This window comes from Drosophila elegans, unplaced genomic scaffold, assembly GCF_018152505.1.
Source record: "Drosophila elegans isolate 14027-0461.03 unplaced genomic scaffold, ASM1815250v1 contig_476, whole genome shotgun sequence".
In the NCBI taxonomy this organism is placed as follows: domain Eukaryota; kingdom Metazoa; phylum Arthropoda; class Insecta; order Diptera; family Drosophilidae; genus Drosophila; species Drosophila elegans.
Window position 1 is genome coordinate 11,105,066 of NW_024545863.1, and position 26,112 is coordinate 11,131,177.

The following is a 26,112-nucleotide window of genomic DNA, read 5'->3' on the forward strand; positions in this document are numbered from 1 at the left end:
TGGGGGTTAACACTCAGGACACTCACAGGACATTTTACCGGCATGTCAAACAGTAAATGATTTGTTTCACCGCACTTGGCGTATTTATGAATAAATGCCAACTAACCAGATGAGTTTGAGGCACGCTTTGATGAAGGCAATTAATTAATTAAATGCTGTTTTAATGGCCAAACCGTTGTGAATGACTGAGTACAAGCGTAGAGGGAGTTGAATGGGCGGTCGGGTATTGATTTTCCATGCGGCCAACTAAAATCTGATATGAACAGCACTAATTCAACTCGTGAATTTTCGCTGAGCGTTCACTTAGCCCATGAATAAACCATTTTAATTGTCCGCCAATAATTTGACCAATATTACGTTAGCGAAGTGAAGCTGAAACTCTCGTTTTATGTCTGTGTCAATTTAAATGACAACATAATTAAGACCTTTATAGAACTTGTTAATTTTTTTTTTTTAAGTATAAATTTACTGAATGATAAGTATAATTAGGTCCGGTTTGTATGCAATTTATTATTTAAACGGATTTAAAAGGTCCAAATAAAAGATTATTTTTAGATTTAAAGTAGAAATAAGAATAAGGAAATAGGTAAGAAATGGGCATTTTTAAGCTTGCCCCTTCTTGACGCTTACAAGAATTTTAAGCATGCCATTTAGAGCAGACTTTTTACGGTGTGAAGTATAGTTTTAAATTTTGTCAATCTCCGATATACATACATTTAAAACTTCATTAACTTATGCCTGTACCGAAACTAGGATTGATTAACATCAAATAGATTGCAAACAAACTAAGTTAAATTCTAAATTTCACTAAATTGGGTGCTCGCAAATGAAAGATAAAGTTGAAACTGCGTTTTCTCGACTGTGGGCATATCGAAGCAATTAACAGGAAAATGGAAAACCAAGGACGCGCAAAATGGAAATTGCCTCGCGCAAAAATACGTTTTGCCCAATCCAATGGATATTGGGCCATTTCGCGGGACAAGGATTTGTAAAAAGATGAACGAGCCGCTGCCTTTTGGGCGTGGTCATTTTTTATTTGCAGGCGAACAAAAAGTTTGCCCGGAATCTTAATTACCCAACAGCAACGGACATAAACCATTCAACAGTACCACAAGAATATTCTAGGTTTGTTTGGGTTTTATACCAGATAATAAATGCCTGATAAGGTGATTTGTTTTATCCCAGTTTTAAGAAGAAGTTTAAATTTTGTTTTTACTTATGTTTAAGACAAGCGTTTAACTTTTTTTATTGTTAAATTGATTATGGAATATTTTCGTGTTGCTACCTCAGTTTTAAAGCTATCTGCTTAAAACTGTTCCAAAAGTTGTCTTCATGTCGCAAACTAGTTCAAAGCTATGTGCTTGAAACTTTCCAAAAAGCTATCTTTTAATTGCAGGTACTAATATAATTTTTATAGAAACAATCGGATGCTTTGATGTTTTTTTTTTAATTTAATTTAATATAGCTAAGGCCTAATATTTCAGAATTACGGTTTAATTTTTATTAAACTATGAACGTTTATGTAGTTTAACTTAAACGGACGACTATATTAGATAGCTTCCGTTGAAACATTCGGAAACTAAAAAATAAATAAATAAGTAATAAAATATTAATAAAAAGGGCACCATAGTCGTTTTTTAATATCAATATATAAATTTTGGCTTGCCGAAGTTGTTAGTGTCCAAAGATTTTAAAAAATAAACCTGTTGTTGCTTTTCTTCGACGCTAAGCAGATCACTTTAGTTTTAACACATTTGGATGTTTATATCCTAAGCTTTTATTTATCTTTTTTTTTATTGACTGTATCAGGAGAGGCCTTTAATGCACTAGATCTGGTTGTTAAGATCCCACCTCATTGGCAAAGTATTACGCCTACTTCCGAAGTGACTTACGATTGAACATGCAAATTAAAACCTGATTGTTGACTCACCTCATAGCAATGCCCGCGGCCACAATGCCCGCCACGGCGATGACCAGGAGGCCCACGCAAATGGCCGCGATGGTCCAGCAGATGGCGCCGCACTGCCACAGAAGGACGCTGCTGACCAGCAGCCACTCGTCGTAGCCCGGCTGCACGGAGTGGGTGATGTAGGCACCACCCTGGCCACCCTGCGGCCCCCTTTGCTGGTCACTCTCCAGGATGAGCAGGGGTCGCCACTTGTAAGTGGCCACCTGGACGTCCCTAACGATGTCCAGCACAACGAAATCGTATTTGGGGATCGCCTGCTCCGCATCCGATTGGGTGGCCGTGGCGGTGGCGGTGGCTGCCACCGTGTCGTAGAGCGGGAAGAGACTGCGATAGGGGTACAGCTTGTCCAGGTTGCCGTTGCGTTGGCCAGTGGGCGGTGGTTCCGTGTGGTTTCGCGTTTCAGCACTTCCGAGGGGCGTGCGAAAACTCTGCATTGTTGCCATCAATCCGGCCGCGTTCAGAAAGTGTCGATGTCTGTCGCTCAGCAGAGTCAGCACCAACAGATTGCTGCTGACCACTCCCGCCGGAGAGGTCGTGTTGCCCCCGGAGCCGTCCCGTTGCCCCGCCGACCCGCCGATCCGTGTCAAATATTTGTAGAACCCGTGCTGGATGTCCAATGAGCTGGCCGCCATGTCGATGAGCAGGATTTTGGTGTGCGGCCTCCTGGGCTCCTCCGCATCCGCATCTGCATCCCACTTCGCCACGATGCTGGACAGGAGCCGCGTGGTACTGCCGTCGTCCAGCGGGGCAGTGATGATGATTGCTGAAAACCGAAACCGAATGCGGTGAGTCTTTGCCTCAGGGACAACACAAATTTGAATAATTGCCTAGCATTGAGGACGCCAGTTATTAAGAATCTTGAATGTACATACTTAATATCAACTTGATATTAATATTTTAATATTGGCAATAATATGTATGTATTCAAAAGTAAATATTTGATAGCATTTAATTTTAAAAAGGTACAAGATACAATAGATTTCTGTTAGAACACACTTTAATTTGTAGCATTGATTTTGGCTCAGTGCAGGCGGTCCAGTGACCAGTGGATTCGATACTCACCTTTGCCCGGTTTATCCTGCGAATGCAGGTCACGTACTGTCCTGCCAATTTCGATGCGATACGGCACATGCAAGTTGGCTGCTATGGCCAGTCCTAGGCCCCAATTGTCGTCTGAAAAATAGAGTGGGAGGATGTCGAAATTAAATTGCGTTTTTGTGGCAAGTAAGGAGTGTCATGTGTGTCCTGGCTGTTGCACGATGCACCCCCCTTTCTGGCTTTCGCAACCCATGGTAGGTTCATAATGAGCGTTTCCATGGGGGTTTAGTATGTGATGTGCTTATCCAGTTCAAACCGATGTTCACCGAAAGTGGATATGGAACTGGCTTTGGACCAAATTTAATGGCAGTGGGGAGGGAACAACGGGTGCAATACCTAGACAGAGTATGTTTCATATGTTTCGGTGATTCGATGACTCATTGTTTCAATGTTTCGAAACACATAACTGAAACGTTTCGAAATATTTTCATTAACTCGAATGCTTCGAGACGATTCGAACATTTTTATGTACTCACAACGGAATGTCTTTTATTGAAAAGCATATTAAGAACATAGGCACGATTCAACACCGTGGGCAACATCATTTCTATTGTGTTCTAATGTTTCGAATTTTTTTGAAGCATTGGATTTGGAGTATTAGTACCTCATAACTGGGAAAAGTAACAATAGTAACAGTACTTGAGCCCTCTTAGACTATAAAGTATGTAAGTTCCTGATCAGGATCAATAGCCGAGACGATCTATCAATGTATTTTTGTTCGGTCAATGTCTATCGACTCTCTTTTAATATACATTTTTGGATATTCGAAAATTCTCTTAGCTTGTAGTAATGAGCATGCATTTTGGGCCATATTTATTTTGATATTGATAAGCTGTCACTCGACTTTAAGCCTTTCTTCTTGGCTTAAAAGTGAACATCTTTGAAATGGGACGAATATACCTTTTAATGTTATTGGAACGATCTGGCAAAAATAAACTCAAGTTTTGTTATGACTGTAAGGCTTCTGTTTGCCGAATTGAATTTAATTAAATGAAAAATGGTTAATTTAATTGTGTTGCTTGCTAAGTCCTAAGCAAATAGTAGTAGCAAAGCATACATCGCCTTAACAACGGTAGTTCAACTATTCAGAGTCTGGCAGAAATACATTTATTGCATTTAAATAGCCTCAAGGTTGTAACTCTTAACACAATTTAAAATCGCTTTTAGTATAATTCCTACTAACAGAACTAATAGAATTTGCAGCGGCAGCCTGTGAGTCCAGGTTTAAGTGGTTTAAGGACCGGTTCGACCACAGGCTTCTCCACAGGGGACTTAGCCCCTTCGGGCGGCACATCCAGCCTACCCACTTCGGCCATGAAGCCGCAGTGCTTTCGGGCTTCCCTGGGACAGGGACACTTGTCCACACTGGCCTGAGCCATCCTGGCACTGAACTCCTCCTGGGTGGTCGGAGGTTTGGGTACGTATTTGTTGGGATTACAGGCCATCACCCGCCAGTTGGGATGCGGAGCCAGATAGTCGATGCCCTTTTCCAGGATCTCCTTGGCCAATCGGCGGCAGACGTCGGGATTGTCAACAGCGGCCATCAGGCGACTCTCGAACCGCTTGTCCTCCTCCGCCTGGATGCGCTTCATCTCCTTGATCTGTGCATCCAAATCCGCCTTGTAGCGGATCTGTCGGCACACGATCATTTGATGAGTGACCTCCGGATGAACAAATCGGTTCTCCAACATTTTGTTCTCCCGGAGCTCTGCGTCAGCGCGAATTCTGCGCTCGTAGTCCTCGCAGACCTGTTTGCGGAGGATCTCGTAGCACTTCTCCGCCGCCTCCCGTTTCACTCGCACTCGTTCCGAGATGCTGACCTTGGTGCACATGTCCAGCTGGTAGAGATCGGCGATGCGCTCGTCCATCATCTTGCCGATGCCCAGTTCGAGGGATTGCATGCGCCGCAGATAGGCCAGGTACTCCAAAGTGGCTCGGTTGAGTTCCTTCTTGGACTGAGCTATCCTGGCCCGAGCCTCCTCCTCCAGTCGCGCCGTTTCGCGGCAGAAGGCTATGTGCTCGGCCTTGTCAGCCTCCCACTCGGCCAGGCGGGCGCACCTCTTGCGCTCGATCTCCTTGAGCAGCTCGGCCTGGTAGGCCAACTGGTCCACTGGAGCGGGCTGGTGCTCCTTATCGAACTCCTCCAGGCGGATCTCCTCCAGCAGGGCGTTGAGGACCCGCTCTTCCTCGTTCTTCTCCGCCTCCTCCTCCTTGCGCCGCTCCTCGTGTTCGGCCACTTGGACGGCCAGGACGTGATTCACCTGCTGCTGCATCTGGTGGCGCCTCCGGTTCTCCTCCGCCTGGTTGCAGTCGAACTGGGCCCATCGGCGGCGATTCAGCTCCAGCCATTGCTGCTCTTGCTGGCACTCGCGCCGCTTCCTCCGCTGGTTCTCCAGTATCTGCTCCTCCTGGACAATCTTCGTCTCCACGAGGTCCCGTTGCCGCAATGCCTCGCGTATCTCGTAGCAGTCGAGCATCACCTGCTGGATGTGCTTCTCCTCGAGGAACTGCTTCTGCTGTTTGGCCACCTGCTCCTTGATGGCGTGCAGGTGCTCCTTCCGCTCCTTGATGTCCTGGTCGATGCGGTTCTTCACGGTGTTCGAGAACTCCTCCTCGTAGCGCTTGTCCTCCGCGTCCAGCATGCTCTTCAGCCGCCTGCTGCGCTCCTGCAGCTCCGACGCAGTCACCTGCTTCGCCTTGGCCACCAGCAGTCCGATCTGCGTGTGCAGGCTCTTGCGGTCCGTCCGCGTGATGAAGTTGAAGTGGTCCGCTCCGCGACCGGAGTTCTGCATTGTGGCGGGGTTATCGAAATGAATTAACAAAAAATGTACAAGGGAGGTGTGAAAATGCTCTAGTAATTTCAAAGTGTATGTGGATTCTGCTCCAGGAAATATTGACAGGAAGGTCGAAAGACGATTTGAAGGCATGCTTGGAAATTATTTTGTTAAATTGTTTTGAAAATTGAAGAGTAACAATATGCACTTCTTACTTGCAATGGCGTGTTAAAAAGTATTTAAAAGGTCTACAGAACCGTTTTTGACCCTATAATGTAAAAGACTTGATAAGACCATCCTTCCTGTCAGTATAAACAATGAGATTTCGGGAACTATACCCAGAGAAAAAACCCCATACTTTTAAACATTAAAACATTTGAATGTCACATTGTTTTTCAAAAAATTTAAAAAAAAAACTATAAACATGATAATGTAATCATTAACATATTTATAAGGTTTTTTCAATATGAATATAGTAGATTTGTTTTTTTTTAATTCAAAACTAAATTTATCCCTACTTAGATTCAATACATTTTAAATTTATTTGGATTACTGATCAGTTTAATTCAAAGATAAAGCCATATATTCAGGTGCTTGGCTTATGTATTAATAAAAAACAATTCTTGATATTCTCATCCTACTTTTTCCTTTTTAAATAATTTGGTGTAAATAATCAACAAAAAACATATCTTTAAATCAAAATACAGCTAAGTATAATAATTTTTAAAATTGTTTATGTTCTATAAGAGAGTAGCTGATTCACTAACTATAACTATAACTATAACTATAACTATAACTATAACTATAACTATAACTATAACTATAATATAACTTTGATGTTTCTTTGGAAGTTCGGGTGTAATTGGGTTTTTACGTTTACATTAAAAATCTAACCAAGAAATGAGCCTCTAAAAGGGCAAAAACACATCCAACCAACACCTCCATTGTCCTTTAGACGCCATTGAACTGACATATATCCCCGGATAAATGGGTCATAGATCATAAGAGCCAATGCAAGGTCCATGGAGTGCATTGTCATGCCAATGTGCATAATTCGTCTTAATTTATAACCCAAAAACACATGAAAATATGGCAAAACGTGGAACAAAAGTGTCTAGATAGCATGTTAAACCTTTCATTTTCAGGGCTGTTTTGAGATAGTGCATTTAAGCAGTCTTGTCAAAAGCATTTAACAAAATTTGCAGCATCACTGCGCACCGTACATTAAATTAGGACTTAAGTGAAACGTCTTTTATAAATATTTAGATTTAGGTGAATTGCCAGCTTTATCATTTCGTTTCCTTACCTTCTGCCCCTCTATCAACTCAATTAGCAGTGCAGCTGACAACACGCTAATTAACTGAAATGTAAGCTGGAAAACCTGCCAAAACTTCGTTTAAAAGGAGCAGCACATCTTCATTGGGGATGAGAGGTGGAAATGAAACTAAGTAAGACAGGAGAGCCTTCTTTAAACTCCGAAGGTGAAATACCCTAGTAAATTTATCATACCGGACCAGTCCATCAAATTAATTTATAATTACTATCTTAAATGTTTAAATTATTTTATGAAATAAAAACAATTGTCATAGAAATTAAAGTAAATTTTAAACTAATGGATGTTAAACCATTCTCAGAAAGATGAGCTTTAATACCACGAAAGTATTAAAATAAAACTTAAATATGTGATTTAAAAAAAAAGTTCTTATATGTTCTTATATACTATAGTAGGAAAAATGTAGGTAACTTGAAGTAGTAAATTGTTTACAAATTTTGCAAAAAAAATCAAAGAACCCGTTTGACAAGTTTCCCGACTACACACAAAACCATCTCTTGGTCAAATTGATCAATAAAATATATATTTTATTCAGTAAACTACAAAATTGTAACACTTTTATATATTACTCTTATTTATTACTTTAACCATTAAATAAAATAATAGTTCTTAATCCCCAAGCCATGAGTACTGGTTAATTAGCAATGACTTTAGTCATTTGGTAATTTTAGTATCTTAAAAGCCTTCTTACAATTAGCTTATTCTACACCATATATGGGTGTGTGTTAACTTGACTTCCATCTGTTGTGGCAATTATAATTATAATTATAATTTCCCAAATGGGAGAAAAACCAAACACACGTCTCGTATGTTTCGATGGTGTTTTCTTTGAAGTAGTAAGCCTAACAAACATCGTTAAAACATTATTTGAATATTTGCATAACGATGCGCGTTAGTGAATTATTATCAAAATTTAATTATGGTGTGTTCGATTTTTGAAACAGAAATATGTACATGCAATATAAATTAAAAAGCAGTCATCTCTTTTGCAGATCAACCTTCTTTTAAGGGGTTACCTTCTCCTCATAAATCAGCATGAAATGACGAAGAGTTTTTTTTTTCTACTTTTTTTAATAATAAGTAAAGCTCGATTTTTGTAGATAAAATCTCGTCTTTCACTTCAATGTGGTAAAAAAAATAGAAAAAAACTCTTCGTCTTTACCTCGAAGGTTCACGATTACCGGCTTATTTATTATTATTTTTCTTTACAATTTATTTCTAATATTCTTCAAAAATTGTATAAAAATATGTAATTAAACTTAAAAAAATGGTATTATAGGTTACGCCGCAAAAAATTGCATAAAAATATGCGCTTTTTTCCCTCGAAAACCCTACCGTCCTTTAGACTAAGTAGTTAGTTATGGAGAAAAGAATTTGTTAAAAGCTTGTAACAGTTTTTCAAAGTGTGAGTCGCAACTTTCATGCCAAGATGGGAGCGTGGTCCGGAGTTCCTTCGCCTGCGATTGGCAAGTTCATGTTTGCCCAAGTGCAAAATTGTGCAATTACGCAGCGCAGCAGAAAGTGGAAGGACGAAGACGAGGACGCAGACGACATCCTGCCATGCCTCATCGTGAGCCTCAGCCATATGCACTTCGGCTGGGATTTTCTTTTTCTTTGAAGCCCTGGCACTGCCGCATTCAAGACAAAGTTGTGTGGTTGAATTTTCAGGCAATTTGCATAGTTCTCCACGAACAATAACAAAATGTCATAACTGCAGCGCAAAGATAACCGATTTGCGTGTGTCTGTGTGATAAACAGCTGCAGCTGTTCGCTTCAACTTTAAAAGCGTAGAGGAAAATACAATTTCTTATTTGTTTCAATTCAGTTTCCAGGCAATGGCAAGTGCTCCTCATCATACGGATTTGGGTATTAACTGGCAACTGGGCCCCAATGCCAAGGTTTTGAGCAAACTCACGTTCACATCATAGGTATGTCACTATGGGAAAAGCGCATACTTAACGCGAACTGTCTGCTGCATTCACATTCACATTCACATTCACATTCACGTACTGCGAAATACACAAGGCACTCTCATACGAACGCAGATGAGTGCTCTTCTTGCTCATATTTGCATTTGTGCTTTTTCATTTTATGCATTTTAATATTCATGCGCTTGACTCAAAATTTAAATTGCGGCGCGTTCACTCGGAGCTGCTGGTGTATGTGAGATTTTCTCAAACAGCTGTGGTCAGCATAATGAACACTTATAAACCTATAAAGATATTTTAGTTATTTATTTAATTATTATTTATTAAATACTATATTTATTTAATTATTATTTAAGGTACTGTGACGGCCGGTTCTTTGAAACGCTGTAACTCCGTTAGCGTTACTCGGCTTGATTTGAAATTTGTACAGAATATTCAAAACATATTGATAATTCGGAAAAAAATAGAAAAAAATTAAAAAAAAAAAATTTAAAACCCTACTCCCCCCCTTAAAACTGAAAGACTAGCTTGCGGACAGACTGACGAACAAACATATATGGGTAGATCGACTCTCCTCGTGATGCTGATCTAAAATAAATATATATGGCTGGAACAAAAATAAAATGTAATTATAAAACCCTCTGCATGGGTATAAAAAATAAGCTTTAAGACACAATTGTCGTCAAAAGACAGAAAAAGGTTCCGGAAAACTGATCGGGATTGAACGAGTTTCCGTAGAAGTTTATTAAATGTGACTCCACCGATAGTAAGGGCTTGGTATTTAGTTTCTTAACCAAATATATTTTAATTCCCTTTTGCTTAAACTTAAACGAATGGTAGGTTCTACTTGCCAAACTTAAGCCAACATAAACTTATAAATAATAAAAGCGCAATGTTTATTATTTAATTTTTTGGGTGTCTCTTATATTATTTTGACCTCAGCTGCGCAAAATAAGTATATAGAGCGCATCCGAGTGCACTGGCATCTGTTTGTGTGGGTTAGCCAGCGAGTTTGGTCAGTCAAGCGTTGTTATTTACAATCAACTCACCAACAGTGGTGCAGTGGTACAAAAAGCAGCACACAAAAATGCACCACCCAAAGAAACAACTAGAAGAGAAAACTGCATTGCAAATTTTAAAATATACAGAAGCCACACCGCCACTTGCGTCCTTGCGAAACATCAAATTTCAGGTGGCTAAATAAAATAAATGCAACGTGCTGCGCTTTTAGTCTCAGTTAGGGTTAGCTGGAATGCTATTTTCTCTTGTTTTTTGTTTATTTTTCATTTGTTGCCGCCAAAAAAACGGAATAGAGGAAACCAAAAATGTTGTTTGAAAATACGCAGAAGCACATTTAAATGGCGGGCGGGTAAATAAATTGGCCAGAGCCATAAAAGATAGGAGGATCAAATGTAGCAGGTTGTGGGTGCCTACTGAAACCACATTTATTTGTCTAAGCTTCGCAACGCCTCTTCCCGTTCCCCAAAAACGCAATCATCTCACACCGCACGTGGCGTATACGTTATGTCATTTGCATAGGCGTTCGCCATGGGGATGCTGTCAACACTTCAACTGCTAGAGTTGCCGCAAGCCGAGAGTTGGCTGTGGATCTCACTTTGCACACCACGTTGACCCTAGCCCGGCTATTAAATGATCATCATATACTTGTACGCCCATCAAAAGTAACTCTTAGTTCAAAGATGGCCCAGCACACGTGTTCCATCAAAGGGCAATCAAGTTAACCCAAAGCAACCAAAACTTTCGGCTGAAATTACTTTAAATATTCACACATTTACTCGGCATGGGGGTCATTAAAAATGAAGCCATCATTTACTCAGCACGCCTGCCCGAAAGATATGCCACACATACTTTATATTTAATTGTGAATTTTCGAGTGTTATCAGCACAACGTCAGACCGCATAAACTTGATCATAATTAAGTTAACATTCGTGCGAGGGTTTTTGTGGCGGAGGAAAAACTTATAACATACTTGGCAGCTGTACTCTTGGCAGTTTTCATTGTTGGATGGGGTGTGGCGGGTGGAAAAGTTGCTGCCGTCCATCGAAATGCAATTAAAGTTGCAAATTGCTTTTGTTCGCTCACACAATTTACATAATGCAGTCGATACAATCTTCGAGCAGAAAACTTCGCGCAGTGTTCGGCACAGTACATTGATTGGATCCATGGTGTTGTCATCGTCTTCGTCATCAGTTTGTTTTTGCCGAGAGCACAAAGATGACGATAAAGATAACTTGAAATGGAAATTGCAAGTTTCCATTCGCTTTCTGCCCAAAGTCAAAGAGAAAGTCAAAGCAATCAGCGCGAAAACTGGCCCAATAAATCGCCGGCATATGGCCTTGCTGCGGGTCACCTTTTTATGGACTTCGACTCCATTAGCTGTCACTTAGGGTAAAACAAATCATAAAAAGGCGGACAGCAGCTCCCGCTAATTATGCCGTCGTAAAACCGAATGCCGCCCAAAAGTTGATGGGCGTTGCCCAAATGTCCGGCCATCCCGGCCCATCACGTTAATTGTTAAACACTTGAGATTAATGTCTACAGGCAGCATCCTCGGTTTATGGCCTATTTATAGACAAAGATGTTGCAGCATTATTCATAAAAATGTTTCTGGTCCCAGTAGGACTCGTATGGGTATAAATCAAAGGAAGTGCGTGGGGATTTTCTTTCCCTCTTCTGTTTTCCCATCTCAGTGTCCTGCAAGGACCTCAGACCTCGGGTACTGAAGTTCCCATCTGGCATTCACCTCCTTGAATGGCTGCCTAGATGTTAACCTGACTAGGTCACGTCCTATAGATACCAAAATTACTTGATGTGTGTGAGCGTTTTATATTAAGTTTATACGCACGCCCTATTTGCAAAAACAAAGTGGTGATAGTCTGATTTTGCTGTATGAACGGGAAACTCTGTTCAATTTGCTCAAGAAAACTTATATTGATTATATATATTATATGCAAATTAAAACAAAAATATATGTTTAAATTTATATTAACGGAAAAGTTTGAACACATTAAAAATAATAATGATCATTATACTTTTTGAAATTTGCAGTTCTATAATATATATCTTTGATTAAAAAAAAATTTAAATGTGTAATTTATATCGTATAATACGACTTGAATTATATGCTTAAATATTGCCAAACGACAAAGTTTTGTTTTGGGATCTTTCCTATAACAGCTATATGTTAAAGTCGTGAATATATAATACTTATCTCGACGTAAATGCGTATATATTTCACAACGAAGTTGTGAACAGTTTCTCAGCTAACATATTTCAAACTAAACATTCCCACGCAAACTGTCGAACTCCATTGCTAATATCAGAAGCTAAAAGCGTGCAGGTCACTTATCCCCCGCTAACAGTTATTTCACTCTGTCTCTCTACATCAGCGATCACCTCAGCCCTAAATAATGAGCAGAGGATAGTGTTTTTTTGCCGGCAGAGCAGCGGCAACAGAGGACTTAATAACTTACTAACATCTAAACAGGTAGAGAGAGACAGAGTTAAAAAACTTTAAGTGAGGGGTGGGTTTCTAGTGCTGGCAATGCAGTTCGACAGATGGCGCCACCTAAACCACAAATCTTTTGTGGGGCAATATTTTGGTTTGAAATTTGTTAGAGTAACGGGTATTTAATAGTCGAAGAAGACATTTTTGTCTTACAATACAAACCGACAAACGTATATTTTTTGTAAATATCTTAGGCTTGGTGATTTAAAAAATTTGATTAGGTAGGTGATTTCAGCGAAAACAAGTGTACAAACGGTTTCAAGCCGGAATTTTGATTTAGTGTAATAATCGTTATTAACTTTAATAGTATTAATGAGAAAAATAACTCAGATGTAGGTACATATATGGCAATAATGATGACTAACCAGAGTTAAACTTGGAGAACATTTCAAGTTTTCTTATTTTTTGGCAAAATTTCATGGTTACGTCGGGCAACTTTAAGGGCCGTCAGACTGTTTGGCTGTCTGATTTTATTAGCTGTCGTTTGATTCTACAGCATTATTTCGTTTCGTCGAGATATCCTTTGTTCCCATACCATCTATGACATCTGTATTTGGGTGATGTTTCCGAGTGCTGAGGATTTACATTTTTGCCTCTTAGTCTCTGTGGTTTGTGTTCGCTTTTATTTTATAACTTTGTTTTTATGCCATTTCTCCTTTGCTCAGCTGCTGTCACATAATTTGCACTTTTTACTTTCTTCGGATTTGTTTTGCCACAACTAAGTGCAGAGTTGGAGAGAGGTCAACAAACTTGGTCAGCTAAGAAATTGTTGGCACTTAAGTTGTAAGAGTAAGAGAACTGCCCAGAATAGACAGGAATGAACCTAACACTTAAAATCTCTAAACCTTTGCTATACCTGAAAGTCGATTTAAGACTTGTGTCAATAAAATCCTGGTGGTTTCCTATATTGTTTGTCCGATTTGCACAATTTTGTCAAGCTTGAACTGTGTGTACATAACAAGAGGTTAGGTATTCATTTTATTTTACACTTTTGATGTTGTAATCACACATATGTATGTATATAGAAACAACAATGAAAAGAAGAACATCTTAAAATGATATGACAAATCGAAATACCTGTTTTCAACAAAATAAACCTTTAATTAGCTTTATCTTTCGCTTAATCTTTAATTGATTGCCGCCGGTGGCTTGCTAAACGGCTGTGTTTGATTGTCAGTTAAACTAATTGGCAACATGCGAGGTATTTAAACAGGACGTCAGTGGCTGGTAGTTCGCCTGATTAGCGCGGCCACCTAATTAAATTCCAAATGCAGCAGTGTCAACTTAATGGTGCTCTGTTTGTCCTCCTTGGACCCCTTTATTCCCCCTATATCCACAGTAGTTCGCTATCTTTCTGTGCCTGTCAGCGTTTGTGCAAACACTCAGCAAGCAGACACACACCCACACACACACCGATAGCCAGCCGCACTTACACACTAACACAGGGGCAGCGTTAATCATAATAATGTCACCACTAATTGCATTGCGTATACGCACACGTGTACTTCCAGTTGGCTACAAGCAGCTTCCCTCCGCCGCACATTTATCCTCGCACCCCCTCTTAATTCCTGATGACCCCATAATTTAACATTACGTGGGCGCGACTCCCGCCACTGCCACGCCCACAGCCACCGCTCACCCAGCTCCTTCGGCAAATGTGTTTATTTAACATTTAGGCAACCAGCTCTTGCCCTTAACCATAAAATGGGGATTGGGAATAATCGACCCTGGCATCGGATGTGATGAAAGGAGATCTAGGTAGGGTTGTTAGCTTCTCTCCCAAATGTGGGCTTATAATTGGGCCAGCCACATTATTCAAAGTAGTGGGAGTAGCTTGGGGCAAGTAATTAACTTCTAGCGGAGGTCATTAGAGCTTAAAAAGAGTGGTACTAATTATATAAAGTTTTAAAACTTTAATTTTAATGATTTGGAATCTAAAAACAGACGACAAAAAGTGCATTTTTCAGATTTTAAATTGTGTGTGTAAAACAAACAATAGTAAAGCTTAGACACAAAACGTGATTAACTTACCGCCGACATAGATATCAACCTGCGACCAGTTCAACTTGGTGGAAATGCTTTGCACGGCCAGGGAAATTGCTTCCAAAGATGGCAGAAAATTGCTGGAGATCTGCAAAAAATAATGGGATAAGTTCAATGTTAGACTGAAGATGTTCTGCCGTGTTACTCGCACTGAATAGCTAGAAATGAACAACTAGGAGGTTCCGACTCCGACCCCTGGCAACTCTATAAACATAACTCTGTGCTGTCCCAACCCATGATTTCCATTGTGTTTACTCTGTTGTTCAGTCTCTGATCCAACCATCCCAACCATTCCACCATTCACAGTCACCTTTTGTCTCTGTGGGCTGCAAAGGAAAATCTAAACACGAACGCTAGTGCTCAGCTGCCTTGTTTGTTAAAGTGAAACAAATTAAATGCTCAGGCAATTAAAGAACGGAGGGATGCGAAGCACACGAAGGACACGAAGGGGATGTCCTCTTGGCAGCCGACAATGGAAAATTGCGTGTGGGTTGCATTTGTGGATTAGGTAGGTACAAAGACATGGTTGGTCTTTTAAGGTTTAAGAGATTTGTGAAATGTAAGAATATACCACATAAAAGATACTCGGATGTAGTGAGATATTGCAGTAAAATTCGAATTCAATGTAAGCTGAACCTGTAAACTCACCATTAGCCAAAAAGAGGTATACATATTATCAAAAAGGATTTAAAAAGGCATCAAATTACTCGGTATTGCATTCGATCACTCGAATCACAGTTTTTCTAAGCTTATTGAGCACTATTTTGTTAAGCAAATGTTTTGATATCAAATAACTCTTATCAATCCTATTTTTTCTAACCACAACTGATAAAATCTTTCACTCGATTTATTTATTTCGATATTACTCAACTATTTGGTTACTGAACTGTGGGTTTTTAAATTAACTAATACCCTCTGAAAACGATGACTAGATGGCGCTATTTGTCGTTGCTGTGACCCGTCGGTCACAAGATTCGCAACATGACCGTAAACAATTCAATCACGTTTAATCAGGGCATTTGAGCGGTCCAAACGCAGACAACCAACTTTAATCAATAATCGAGCCCTCTTCTTTTTTCTGCTCGCTCCATCATCATAATCATCGACGTGCACGGGCATAAAAGGTCCTTGTTCGTTGAGAGAAGAGGGGAAGAATTCGATATTCCATTGCCATTGATAAGGGGCAGTTCAGATAAGGGGGCGGGGGCGATTGTGGAGGGGGCTTTTCGAAGACCTATGCAGCTTTAAGTTGGTTTTTGTACCTTTTTGACCTTTTTCTTCGGCCGGCATTTGGCCAGCTTGTTTTTCATCTGTGCTTAGACTCATTTGTCGGCTTGATTTGAGTTTGGCAGGACAGCTGCCTGTTGTAAGGTCGTTTGCCTGCTTCATTATTTTGGCAGACGAAATAAATTGAAAAACGTTTGAGAAAATACGTGTAGGCAGCTTGGACACATACAATTTTCCTCAAAATTGAATTTCAAAAGCAACAACAAAGGCAACGGCATTATCAATACCGGAAGCAATCAGATGGGGCAAAGTTAAGGGGGCAACTTAAAAATTGAAATCTGTTTGATGATTTTTCACATTTTATTTTTTCGCTCCCCTTATTTCATTCTGAGCTATAATGGGCAAACAAATATTGAACAAACTCTTGGCCAACTAATCTTTTAGAAGCAATGAGTCTTACAAGATGTGTTTTCATGACAGTCCATTATTATTTATTTTAAATTTATTATTTATTATAAAGCTTTCATCCTAACGCTACAAGTTGTTGTGTATTGTGAAGGAATTATTGTTGCTTCAAAGGCAAAAACTTGGAAAAGCATCGGCACGAAATCCTTTTACCTATTATCTACATTTTATTGCAATTTTACATCTTCAATGTTGCAAACTTCTCAGTAAATTTAGGAAGTTTTATTAAATCTATAGCCTTAACAAGTTTCCTACAAGTAAATGTTCAAATGTTGTTTAAATTATCGAGACTGAATACAAAATAATCCAATTACATTATAAAGTTTCGTATCTCTGTGCCATTTTTGTATAGTGCCTAAATGAGCAGAAAGCTCCTTGTCATTTAATGGCATTGTTTACAATTATTGGTTTTTGCCCTCTTGTTCCTTTGGCCATCAATAAGCAGTGCCAAAGTTCGAAAAACTTTCTCTATAGAGTCCGGGGGTGGCAGATGGTCAGAGGGGTATTACCGAGGCATCGAGGGGCTTGGGTAATGCAGCCAATTGTTAAAACAATTGCAACAATTTGGCATCGAAGTGCAGTTCGAACGTCTATTGACACAACGTGACCGGCCATCGTACATGGAACATTTACTGGTATTACACTCCTTTTCGATACCCCTAGTGCCACTTCCTGGCAATGTTTTGCTCGAAACCCCGACTGCAAAGTGCACTTGGGAAATTAAGGGGAATTGTGGGGATGTTTGACTTGACTTCCTTTTGGTTTTATTGTTGGGGCTCTGTTTTATGGCTCGGACAAATTGTTTAACGTTCAATCAATTTAATTAATTTCCCAAGCAAAAGGAAATACATATATGTACATATATATTTTTGTCAAGCAGGCGGAAAATGAGTTTTCCTTGCGCTTTTTCTTTTTTTTTGTTGTTTGGCATTTATTCACAGGTGAATTGCTGCTGGCCCACAGCTGAGATGTTATGCAAAGGAGCCAAGAGCCAAAAAAAAGAATCAACATTAGTCACAGCTCAGCAAATATTTGACATTTGCCAGCCTCTTTTTCCAGATTTTCTAACAACAAAAAATCAAGCAGGCAAGGAAGATTCTGCCACCTCCGCCCTTATAGAAAATCAGATGTTTGGCTTATCCCCATTCAACTCAAGCGACCTCTTTTTTTGCCGTATTTTATATTTTGTTGCTGTGCATATCTTCTGCTGCTTTACAATTTGCCACCCATAACAGCTTTGTAAACTTATTCACATGTTAATAATTTAGTTAGGGGCGTGTGCATATCTATACGAAATATTTCAATTGGTCTTTTGTGGTGACTTCTGTGTGTTTGGTGAGGATGAAATTATTTATGTGGGCTTATTAAATGTGGGCTTATTGAAGGGTTGCCAACGACATTTGAAAACATGTTCATGAGCATGTGGAAGACTTCCCGACACACAAATAAACTTTCAGTTTTATTAGCCCATAACCTTTAATCATTATTCTAATCTTCGGAAAACCTGATAAATAAACTTCGTTAAAATAAATTTGAAACGAATAAATACAGCGGCAGCTGGTAAGCTTCTGATGTTTATTCATTTTCGATAAGAAACAGCCAGCAGCTGGCCTTGCGAAATAAAAATTAATGGGCGAATTTACTTATTTTTGGAGGGCGTCATTATTATTAATATACAATAAAAGAAGGCAAAACTTTGGCGACGGGCACTTAATTTGCTGTCATTTAACTGAGGATAAATGGCTTGGACATGTGGCTGCAACAAACCCATTAAGACGCCGCAGAAGGAGCAAACGAACGATGAAGTTTTGGCCTACATTGGACAGCGCTCTTTATTCGGGCCAAGAGGGATAGATGTAGCATTTTTATTGTGTGGCAAAGTGGCAACAAACATTGAGGTGCTATAAAGTTACACAGCAGCAGGAGCAGCAAGCACTAGAAGGAGAGGGGGCCACAGCTGACTGACTGTCCAAAATGGCTGTCCTTTTGGCCAACACACACCCTGACACAAACACACTCACACACTCACACAGATGCAAATCACATGCGCACGTGCTGCCACTGCCAAATTGTTTTCACTCTCGCCTAAGCACATGCCAAATTTCTGCAGTTTTCCCTTCCCTTCGGTCGCCCTGTGCCGGAATTGAATTCGATTCGAATTACGGAATGTTTGTCTGATGGGTTTTTTGTCTCGTGTAATTTTTGTTCGGTTTATTGTTTGTTTCTGCCGGAGAAAATTGCCTTTTAATGCCAGGCAACTATTCAAAATGTCACCGTGTACAATCACGGACACAATAGTAGCTTAAACAATATGAAAATGTTTCCATACTGTAGGATTACTTAAAAAAATTCTTTGGTTCCTTTATATTTCTTTAAATAAAGTTTTATATATAAATCTAATAATATAATAGCTAACAACATATTTTTGCACGTAAAAAATATAATGAGCAATGGTTGATAAAACACAAATAATTAAGATATTTATTTATTTCTTTGACTATATATATAAAATCAAGAAAAAATACAATTTATGCATTTCTAGTGCTTTTATTTTCAGCGCAGCTTTTTGGTGCTTTTATTCCAGCTGAATTTATTTGTTTTTGCCCCGCACAATAAGCACTTCTGCCCATTTGGTAATTTATAGTTTGGTTTAGGTAATATGATATCTAAATATTTGACTAGTTTGGTATATAATGTGCGTCACTCAGCTCGAGCCCAGGCTTTCATAAATTAAATTATTGTGACAGCTGAAGACAGTTCATAATATTTTACGACCATAAAGGCAGTAAAGATGGATGGCAGCCGGAAATTGGTGTGTTTGGCTCCACCTGATGAAGCCATATAAAGAGATTTGACTGCTTGTTAAACGATTTAATTTTTGAAGGCCCTTTGCCCCCCTGGAGCTCGGTTTCTGACCATTAAGCCCTCGCTTTTGGGCCACGTATGAGCAGTACTTTGTTGGGCGAACTTTATGAATAATTGAGCGGTGCCTAAGTGGCAACCTCTTTGGGCCGCCAGCCTTTTTATGAGCAACTCTCTCACGGCGGAATAAAGGACTGAAAACGCTGGAGAAAATGTGCGAAGCGAGAGGGTTTCTTGCAAAATAAGCATCATTGAATTTATTATGATTTTTATGCAAATTGCTGCATCCCCAAAGGGCGGGGCGATGAATGCAATTAATGTGGGAAGCGACGCAAAAAGGTTTTATGTCCCTGCCACTTAGCCTAACGAAGGGCTTTTACCAGATTGTCTGAAAGGTCACCTTCAGTTTTCCCCGACTTTTCATCTACATATTTCTATCCCACTAATTGCCACCTGCCATAGCTTGAAATTCATTCACTGCCCAAAAATGTAGGCTGTGGCTTAAATAAACCATATTTACTAAGTTTGAATATGAATATGCATGGGAACGCCGGATTGGATGAAGAAATTCAAAACGTTTAAGCTGGGTTTCTTAGCCCTTTGAAAATGACTTAGAATATTTTCATAAATTAAAAAACATAGGATCAAAATGTATTATTGGTTTACAGAAAAAATGTTTATTTGTTGATTAAACGGAAATAAAAGTACATGTTCTATTGTGTTGACGGTTGAATTAATCACAATAATCCCAAATCTCCCCACAAATAAACATTTCAAAAATTACTTTTGAACTTTTGAACAATAGTTTTTTGTGTATGCCCACCAATAAAAAGTTTATTTATTCTATATATATGTATCTTCTATAAATTGTTAATGCTAGTACTATTTGGTGGTTTCTGATCCGTTAAAAATAAAACAAAACAGTAAAATGAAATACGCGTAAAACGTATCCCTTGAAAAAGCTACAAATTTCCGGAAATTGCAGCTGAAAAGAAAAGACCGAGCTCGTTGTTTACTTGAATGCTGTCGAATTGTTTTACCGTGATTTTGTTAAATACCGTGATTGGTTGGTGTCAAATGAACTTAACTTCCGGCCACAGATGAATCAAACACACACCACGCACACGGCAGTCACGTGGGATTAAAATGAAATTGCTCTTTATATCCATGATGCGCATGAAAAATCAATGAAGTACCGCAAATCAAAAATCAATACCCTCAGCAGACCGGCAGACAAGTGTGGAGTCAATACAATAAATACAGATACGTTAATACCTGAGCACTTGTCCATGAGCAATTGAACGACGTGAATGTGAGATGTGGCACCTGCAGCCATTACTTATTTGTTATTATGATTGAAAATTTTGCCAGAATCAAATGACCGTATAAAAAGGCAAAAAAACGATCTGAAACGGTTTTAGCAATACGTGTTCCACTTTATTAAAATTATATAATGCTCGGATCGACTTTTTGTTTCTTAAATATAAACAAATACTTATACCTCTTATAAAATTATATGTTTATATTAGACAGATGTTTTTAATTTTCTGGTATAGTAAGGGAGTCCCTTATTAAACATTTTTTGTAGAAATAGTTTTAGCTTTGTCATTAAGAAGGAACATCAACGAAGCCAACAAGTTATTAACCCTAACAATACGCCGGTAAATCGATTTTATACGGATATAATTTGAGTGTTGAACCCCTGTTGTCCTCATAAGCCTCTGCAAATGGCACTTAACATATGCTTTACAACCACTAACAGCCCAAAAATCACAGTTTTTAGTTTAAAAACTTATAAAATATATAAACCATTTTTGAATTTAATAAATTGATGGTAATTGTTTCACTTTTAAGATAAAGCGATAATAATCTTTTGATTTCATGAAATTCATAGCATAAACACAGTAACAAACAGACAAACAAACAAAGGGATTGCCATTTTCATTTGTCTCGTATCCGAGGAAAACGACAACCAAGTCACAAAACTGGGACATTCCGCTCCACCGCACTCTGCAGCTCCAATTCTCGCAACTTTCACTTTCACTCCTTCACCGCTTTTTTAACTTCTGAGGCAATTGATTTTCTTAAAGTCTTGGTATGCACATCTTTTGGCTAACACGATACCTTTCGACCGTTAAATACGATTGGACCATCACTACAGATATTTATTTCTGCCACTTTATTCAGTAGTCACCTTGCACGCACTCTTGATACGTATGTTACTTTAAATATACTAACATCGCTTCTATCTTTTCTCTTCCTTGTCGTCATTGGAATATATATATATATGAATATATTTTTTGTCTTTTCTACGCATGTTTACCACATGTGGCTGATTACAAGCGACGTGGCACATCAGACGGTGCATTGACCCAAACATGGCATCATCATAATAAATAAGCCAATTCCTTCTCCATCCACCGAGCTTATGATGCTGCTGCTGGTGATGATGATGCTGCAAACAAAGCTCCATTTTCTTTGCAATTTACGGTGAAATATTACGTATACGCCAGGGTGGTAATGGAACGGCAACGGCAAAGCTTTTAGAAAACTGCAATGAGTGGGGCCACTTGAAGGAGGGGATACATTTTGCGGGACAAGCTGAGAGATGTGCTGCAATTTCAGCTGAACACCCAAACACTAAACAAAGAGAAAAGGATACAGGACGCTGCACTTAATTGTGTTTGTGTCTGTTGACTCATGATGGAGTTTTCGTTTCACTGACTTTGAAATGGCCAGCGCCACCGTGGAAGGCAGCTTAAAATTTGATTAGTTGACGTTGTGTGTATGGGCAACGACATATACGGCGTGTTTGCCGGGCTTTAAGCCATCAAGCTTTCGATAATTCGATTGGATAGAGGGCACATGCAGAAAGTGCATTCCATTTATACAAACGCAGCAAAATGGAATTTACAAGTGGCACAAAAAAGCGAAAGCTAAAAGAGCGAGCAGGATTCACTAAAATCCCAAAATTCAATTTCAACACTTCCTTCGCGGGCATGGGCATCCCAAGCGAACCCATTGAAGGGCGTGGTCGAGGCGCGTAAACAGCAATCAATCATGGACCTGCAAAAACTATGTTTTGCAAAAGAATCTGAAGCACCGGTTCGTGCAAACAACAGGAGAATCGACAACAGAGTCAGCTAAATCCATGATTACTCGGACAGACAGGATGTAGGATACTATAAATAAACATTCTAAAATTCGATGCTTATGCAGCCTTACATACTACAAAAATATAACTTATATACATTATAATTTGACTAAATCCTTTAATAGCTATTTATATGCACGTGTTTCTTAGCTTTGATAAAGCTAGCTTTCTTAGGCATAATATTGATGTCGGTTTGTCAAACAAAACTAGTAAATTGCCTGCTATGGATATTCCCTGAATTTTGTTATTCATAATATCTACATACAATAGTGATTTTTTCTCTTTTTCATTTTTTTGCGCAATCATGGTTATCCACTCATTGTTAGCATTGATAACAATCCCCCACTCTAAACTATTCCCAGTTGGCCGTATCAGTGCCCAGCCAGAATGGATGTCATCGTTATCATTGATGCAGCTCTCAGCTTGCCTTGCAATTGTCAATTGTCAAACTGATTGACTGAAAGGCAAATGCTCGGTGGGACAAAAGGCGGTTTAGCTTGGGGATGGGTGGCATTTCAAGTGTTTGAACCCACACTTTTGCCATGATAAACTGCAGTGCCAGCTGACGGACTGAATGAGTGACTCACTGCATGAAAGCGTGACTGACTGTTCCATCTCTGAATTGATAGACTGAATCGGCTGACTGAGAAAAATGGCAAAGTCATCCCAGATTGGCAAGAAGCGTTTCTTTTAACGATTACAGTTGTCTCCCAGGAATTTGAGATTCACCCATCAACCGTCCGGAACCGCATACAATTGCAATGCAACATTAATCTCCATTTATCTCTATCTGAGAGACTAGAAAAGTTGTTTGGAATAACACAGCTTTCGAAAAGCAAACCAAAATAAAAATCGGCAGATAAGGTTGTTACTATTATTCAAATAAATGTAGAATTTTTTACGGAAAATATTATAGTTTTACCGGACGGTTGTAGGGCTTTCAAGAAGTGACTTAATGGATCCGATTACAATCGTTTTAGAACCACATTTGGAGAAAGGAAGTTAACCTTGGCAAGCAAAATTGTATTTACCCTGCACGTTTTACCCTGCACGGGATTTAAAAATACATATTTGATTTGCATCATCTTTGTAATTAATATCGACCGACTATATATATATAGCTCCCATTAAAAACAATCAAAATATTAAAAAAAAAATGCTAAATTTTTCTATTTATGCATTTTTGATTGTTTAATAATTCCGAATTACGCCTTTCGTTTTATTAAAATCCGAAAAAGATTTCATATAGCTGCTATAGGAACGACCGAATAATTAAGCTGAAAATGTTTTTAAACATGTATGCGAATAAATAGAAATTTACATTTTCTAAAGAATAGGTAATTTTTTTTAATAGCTGCAAGGGTATATAAACCTTTGCCTGCCGAAGTTTACTTCCCTTCTTGCTTTAAAATATTTTATGAAAATACAATTTCTTACAATACAAAATAAAGTTAATTACACCAGAGTTTAAATAATGGGCAGGTATATTGGTCGTAAGTTAAGGAAAAAAGGATAAGCCACGTCGCACCGCGTACCGTTAACCGACAACAGAAACTAACAAGAGGCAAGTGAAATAGCGACAAAGTTACAAAACGTGCAATTAAGTGTGATGCGCTGTGCAATATTTATGCGCTGCGAGGGCAACAAAATACGCCTAGCCACGTTGTTGCCGTTGGAACCGCCCCTAAATCAGCGACACAAATGCCGCACAAAAGTTGCAATTGATGCGTTTTGTTCCCCTCCGAGTCCCTTTTCCATCGACCGCTCCCTGGTCCCCCGGGCAGCTGTGAAAATTCGCAAGCAGCGACTCGGGAATACGATCCCGACAGAGATACCTTTAAAGCCGGCACATTGACTAGAATTGTATTGCGCAGTATTGTGCATACGCCAACACATGAAACCTTTGATTTTTCTACTTCAAGTTTAATGTGCCAATGCGGCTGTAAGCACTAATGGGTCTGGTTTAAAAATCGTAATTAAATTTAAAAAAGTACCTTTTTTTTACCTTTCAACGAGAAAGTAGGCAAAAAATGTTTTTGCACCTTTTAAGCGAAAACAATTTATTAAACGAAACCATTTAGATTTTTATGCGTATATGCTTAAAAACAACGAAGCTAAGTCTATTTGACAGCTAAATGGTGTTTTTGTTTGATTTTAATAAAATTAAAATCGTAATTCTAACATAGTAAATGCGGTGAGTCATATTTTATCACTTATTTCTTTAATTGAATGCTTATTAATTTTTCGTCACAAAATTGGCGTCTTATATTTTGTATGTGCGATCGTCACAACTTTACCTCGTTAAGAGGTGTTTTTGTTTGATACTTAATAGGGTCGGAAATGTCTCCTACAATGCGTTATAAACCTCTACTGAAATTATTATACCCTCTGCAAGGGTATAAAAATGATGTCCCGTAATAAAAATCAAAATTATTATCATGCAAATTGAAATTGAGCACACTCAAAATGTGCACATTATTTCGCATACATATTATACATCATCTGAGAGGTGTTCAAATGTACATCATATATGCATTTTAGGATATTTAAATTCAAGTTGTATTTTTATTTTAATAAAAAAAATGGGAAACTAATAATTTTTTTTAATATTATATTAAACATTGAAAAAAAATTATGGTTACATTTTTAAATAATCATTTTTCTCCCTTTTCTTGAAAGTTGTTTGTGCTTAAAATTATTTTTAAACTATTATGTGCGGTTTCTGGTAAAAATTGAGAGCAAAAATAAGCGAAATCATGAAAAATGTTCATGATTCTTTTCTTTCTGTTTTTTTCTGGGTGTAGGGATTAGTTGATATTTTAGCAAATCTTTGCTGAGAAGAAACTTCTACGAAATGAAAAATAAAGTAAATAATTTACGTGGTGACTACATATTTTGTACTGATCAGCATAAAATTGGCTTGCATTCCTTCGCCGGCGACCAAAGGGAATAATAAAATGGAAAAGTCTGACGGAGGAGAAGCGTTATTAGTGTGTTCAGCTTTCGCTAAATGTGCACTCCTGCCCCGCTAGGTGGCGCTTTTGTGGTTGTAACGACTTTTTTCACGAGCTGCGACTGTACTTTAGTGGGTCTTATATTTTTTGCGTTGCTTGCTCTTTTAGCAACCAAACCGCAATTGGTATGCAGTGAGCATCCAAATATACGTCTCCTTTCCGATAATAAAACAAACTCAGAAAGGCTCAGCTCAGTGCAGCTAAGCTTATAGAAGCATACATACACAGAGAAAAACAGCTGCCAAGGCTGAAACATTTTTCTTTACGATTGTACTGGCTTGTACGGGTGAGATGTGTCGTTACAAGGATCAAGGACGAAAGAGGCCGAGGAACGTTGGGAAAGCGGGGCGTGGCACGTGCCTTGAGCCGGCAGCAAAACTCGTTGAGTGATTTAAATGCATGCCAGAAGCAGGAGAGCCAAGGCTTTAAGCAAACGGATATGAAATAAAAGCTCTTCAACAACATGAAATACTGAAGCACGTCATTACCACACACATCGTGTTTAATGCCTAATTTCTAACTAAATTATTTGCATTCTGCAAGCCAGATGCTGTTTATCTTGGCCTCTATTATTTTGCCGTTGTCTGTTTTCTGTGCAGAACCCAAAACCGTTCCATTTGTCAGTCATTTTGTTACAGTTTGTCAGGGGATTTCGGGCCACACAGATTTTCATTAATAACTTTGCTGACATTTTCAACAAGTTAACAAACTTTTG

General features: G+C 38.8%; 2 protein-coding genes across 2 annotated transcripts in view; both read right to left on the bottom strand.

Moving 5' to 3' along the window:
* Positions 1-26,112, bottom strand: part of LOC108141170 (retinal guanylyl cyclase 1) — a 63,316-nt gene that overhangs the window by 9,692 nt on the left and 27,512 nt on the right. The window contains exons 5-7 of the mRNA XM_041709442.1: positions 14,664-14,763; positions 3,032-3,142; positions 1,931-2,732 (exon numbers count right to left, since the gene is read on the bottom strand). Coding sequence (XP_041565376.1) covers positions 1,931-2,732; positions 3,032-3,142; positions 14,664-14,763 — 1,013 coding nt within the window. The remainder of the gene's footprint in view (positions 1-1,930; positions 2,733-3,031; positions 3,143-14,663; positions 14,764-26,112) is intronic.
* Positions 4,159-5,959, bottom strand: LOC108141171 (trichohyalin). The gene has a single exon (XM_017264399.2). The coding sequence runs from the start codon at positions 5,857-5,859 to the stop codon at positions 4,255-4,257; it is 1,605 nt and encodes a 534-aa protein (XP_017119888.1). The 5' UTR covers positions 5,860-5,959; the 3' UTR covers positions 4,159-4,254.

Excerpts from the sequence above, each read along its gene's own strand:
- LOC108141171 (XM_017264399.2), bottom strand. The coding sequence starts at position 5,859 with ATGCAGAACTCCGGTCGCGGAGCGGACCACTTCAACTTCATCACGCGG.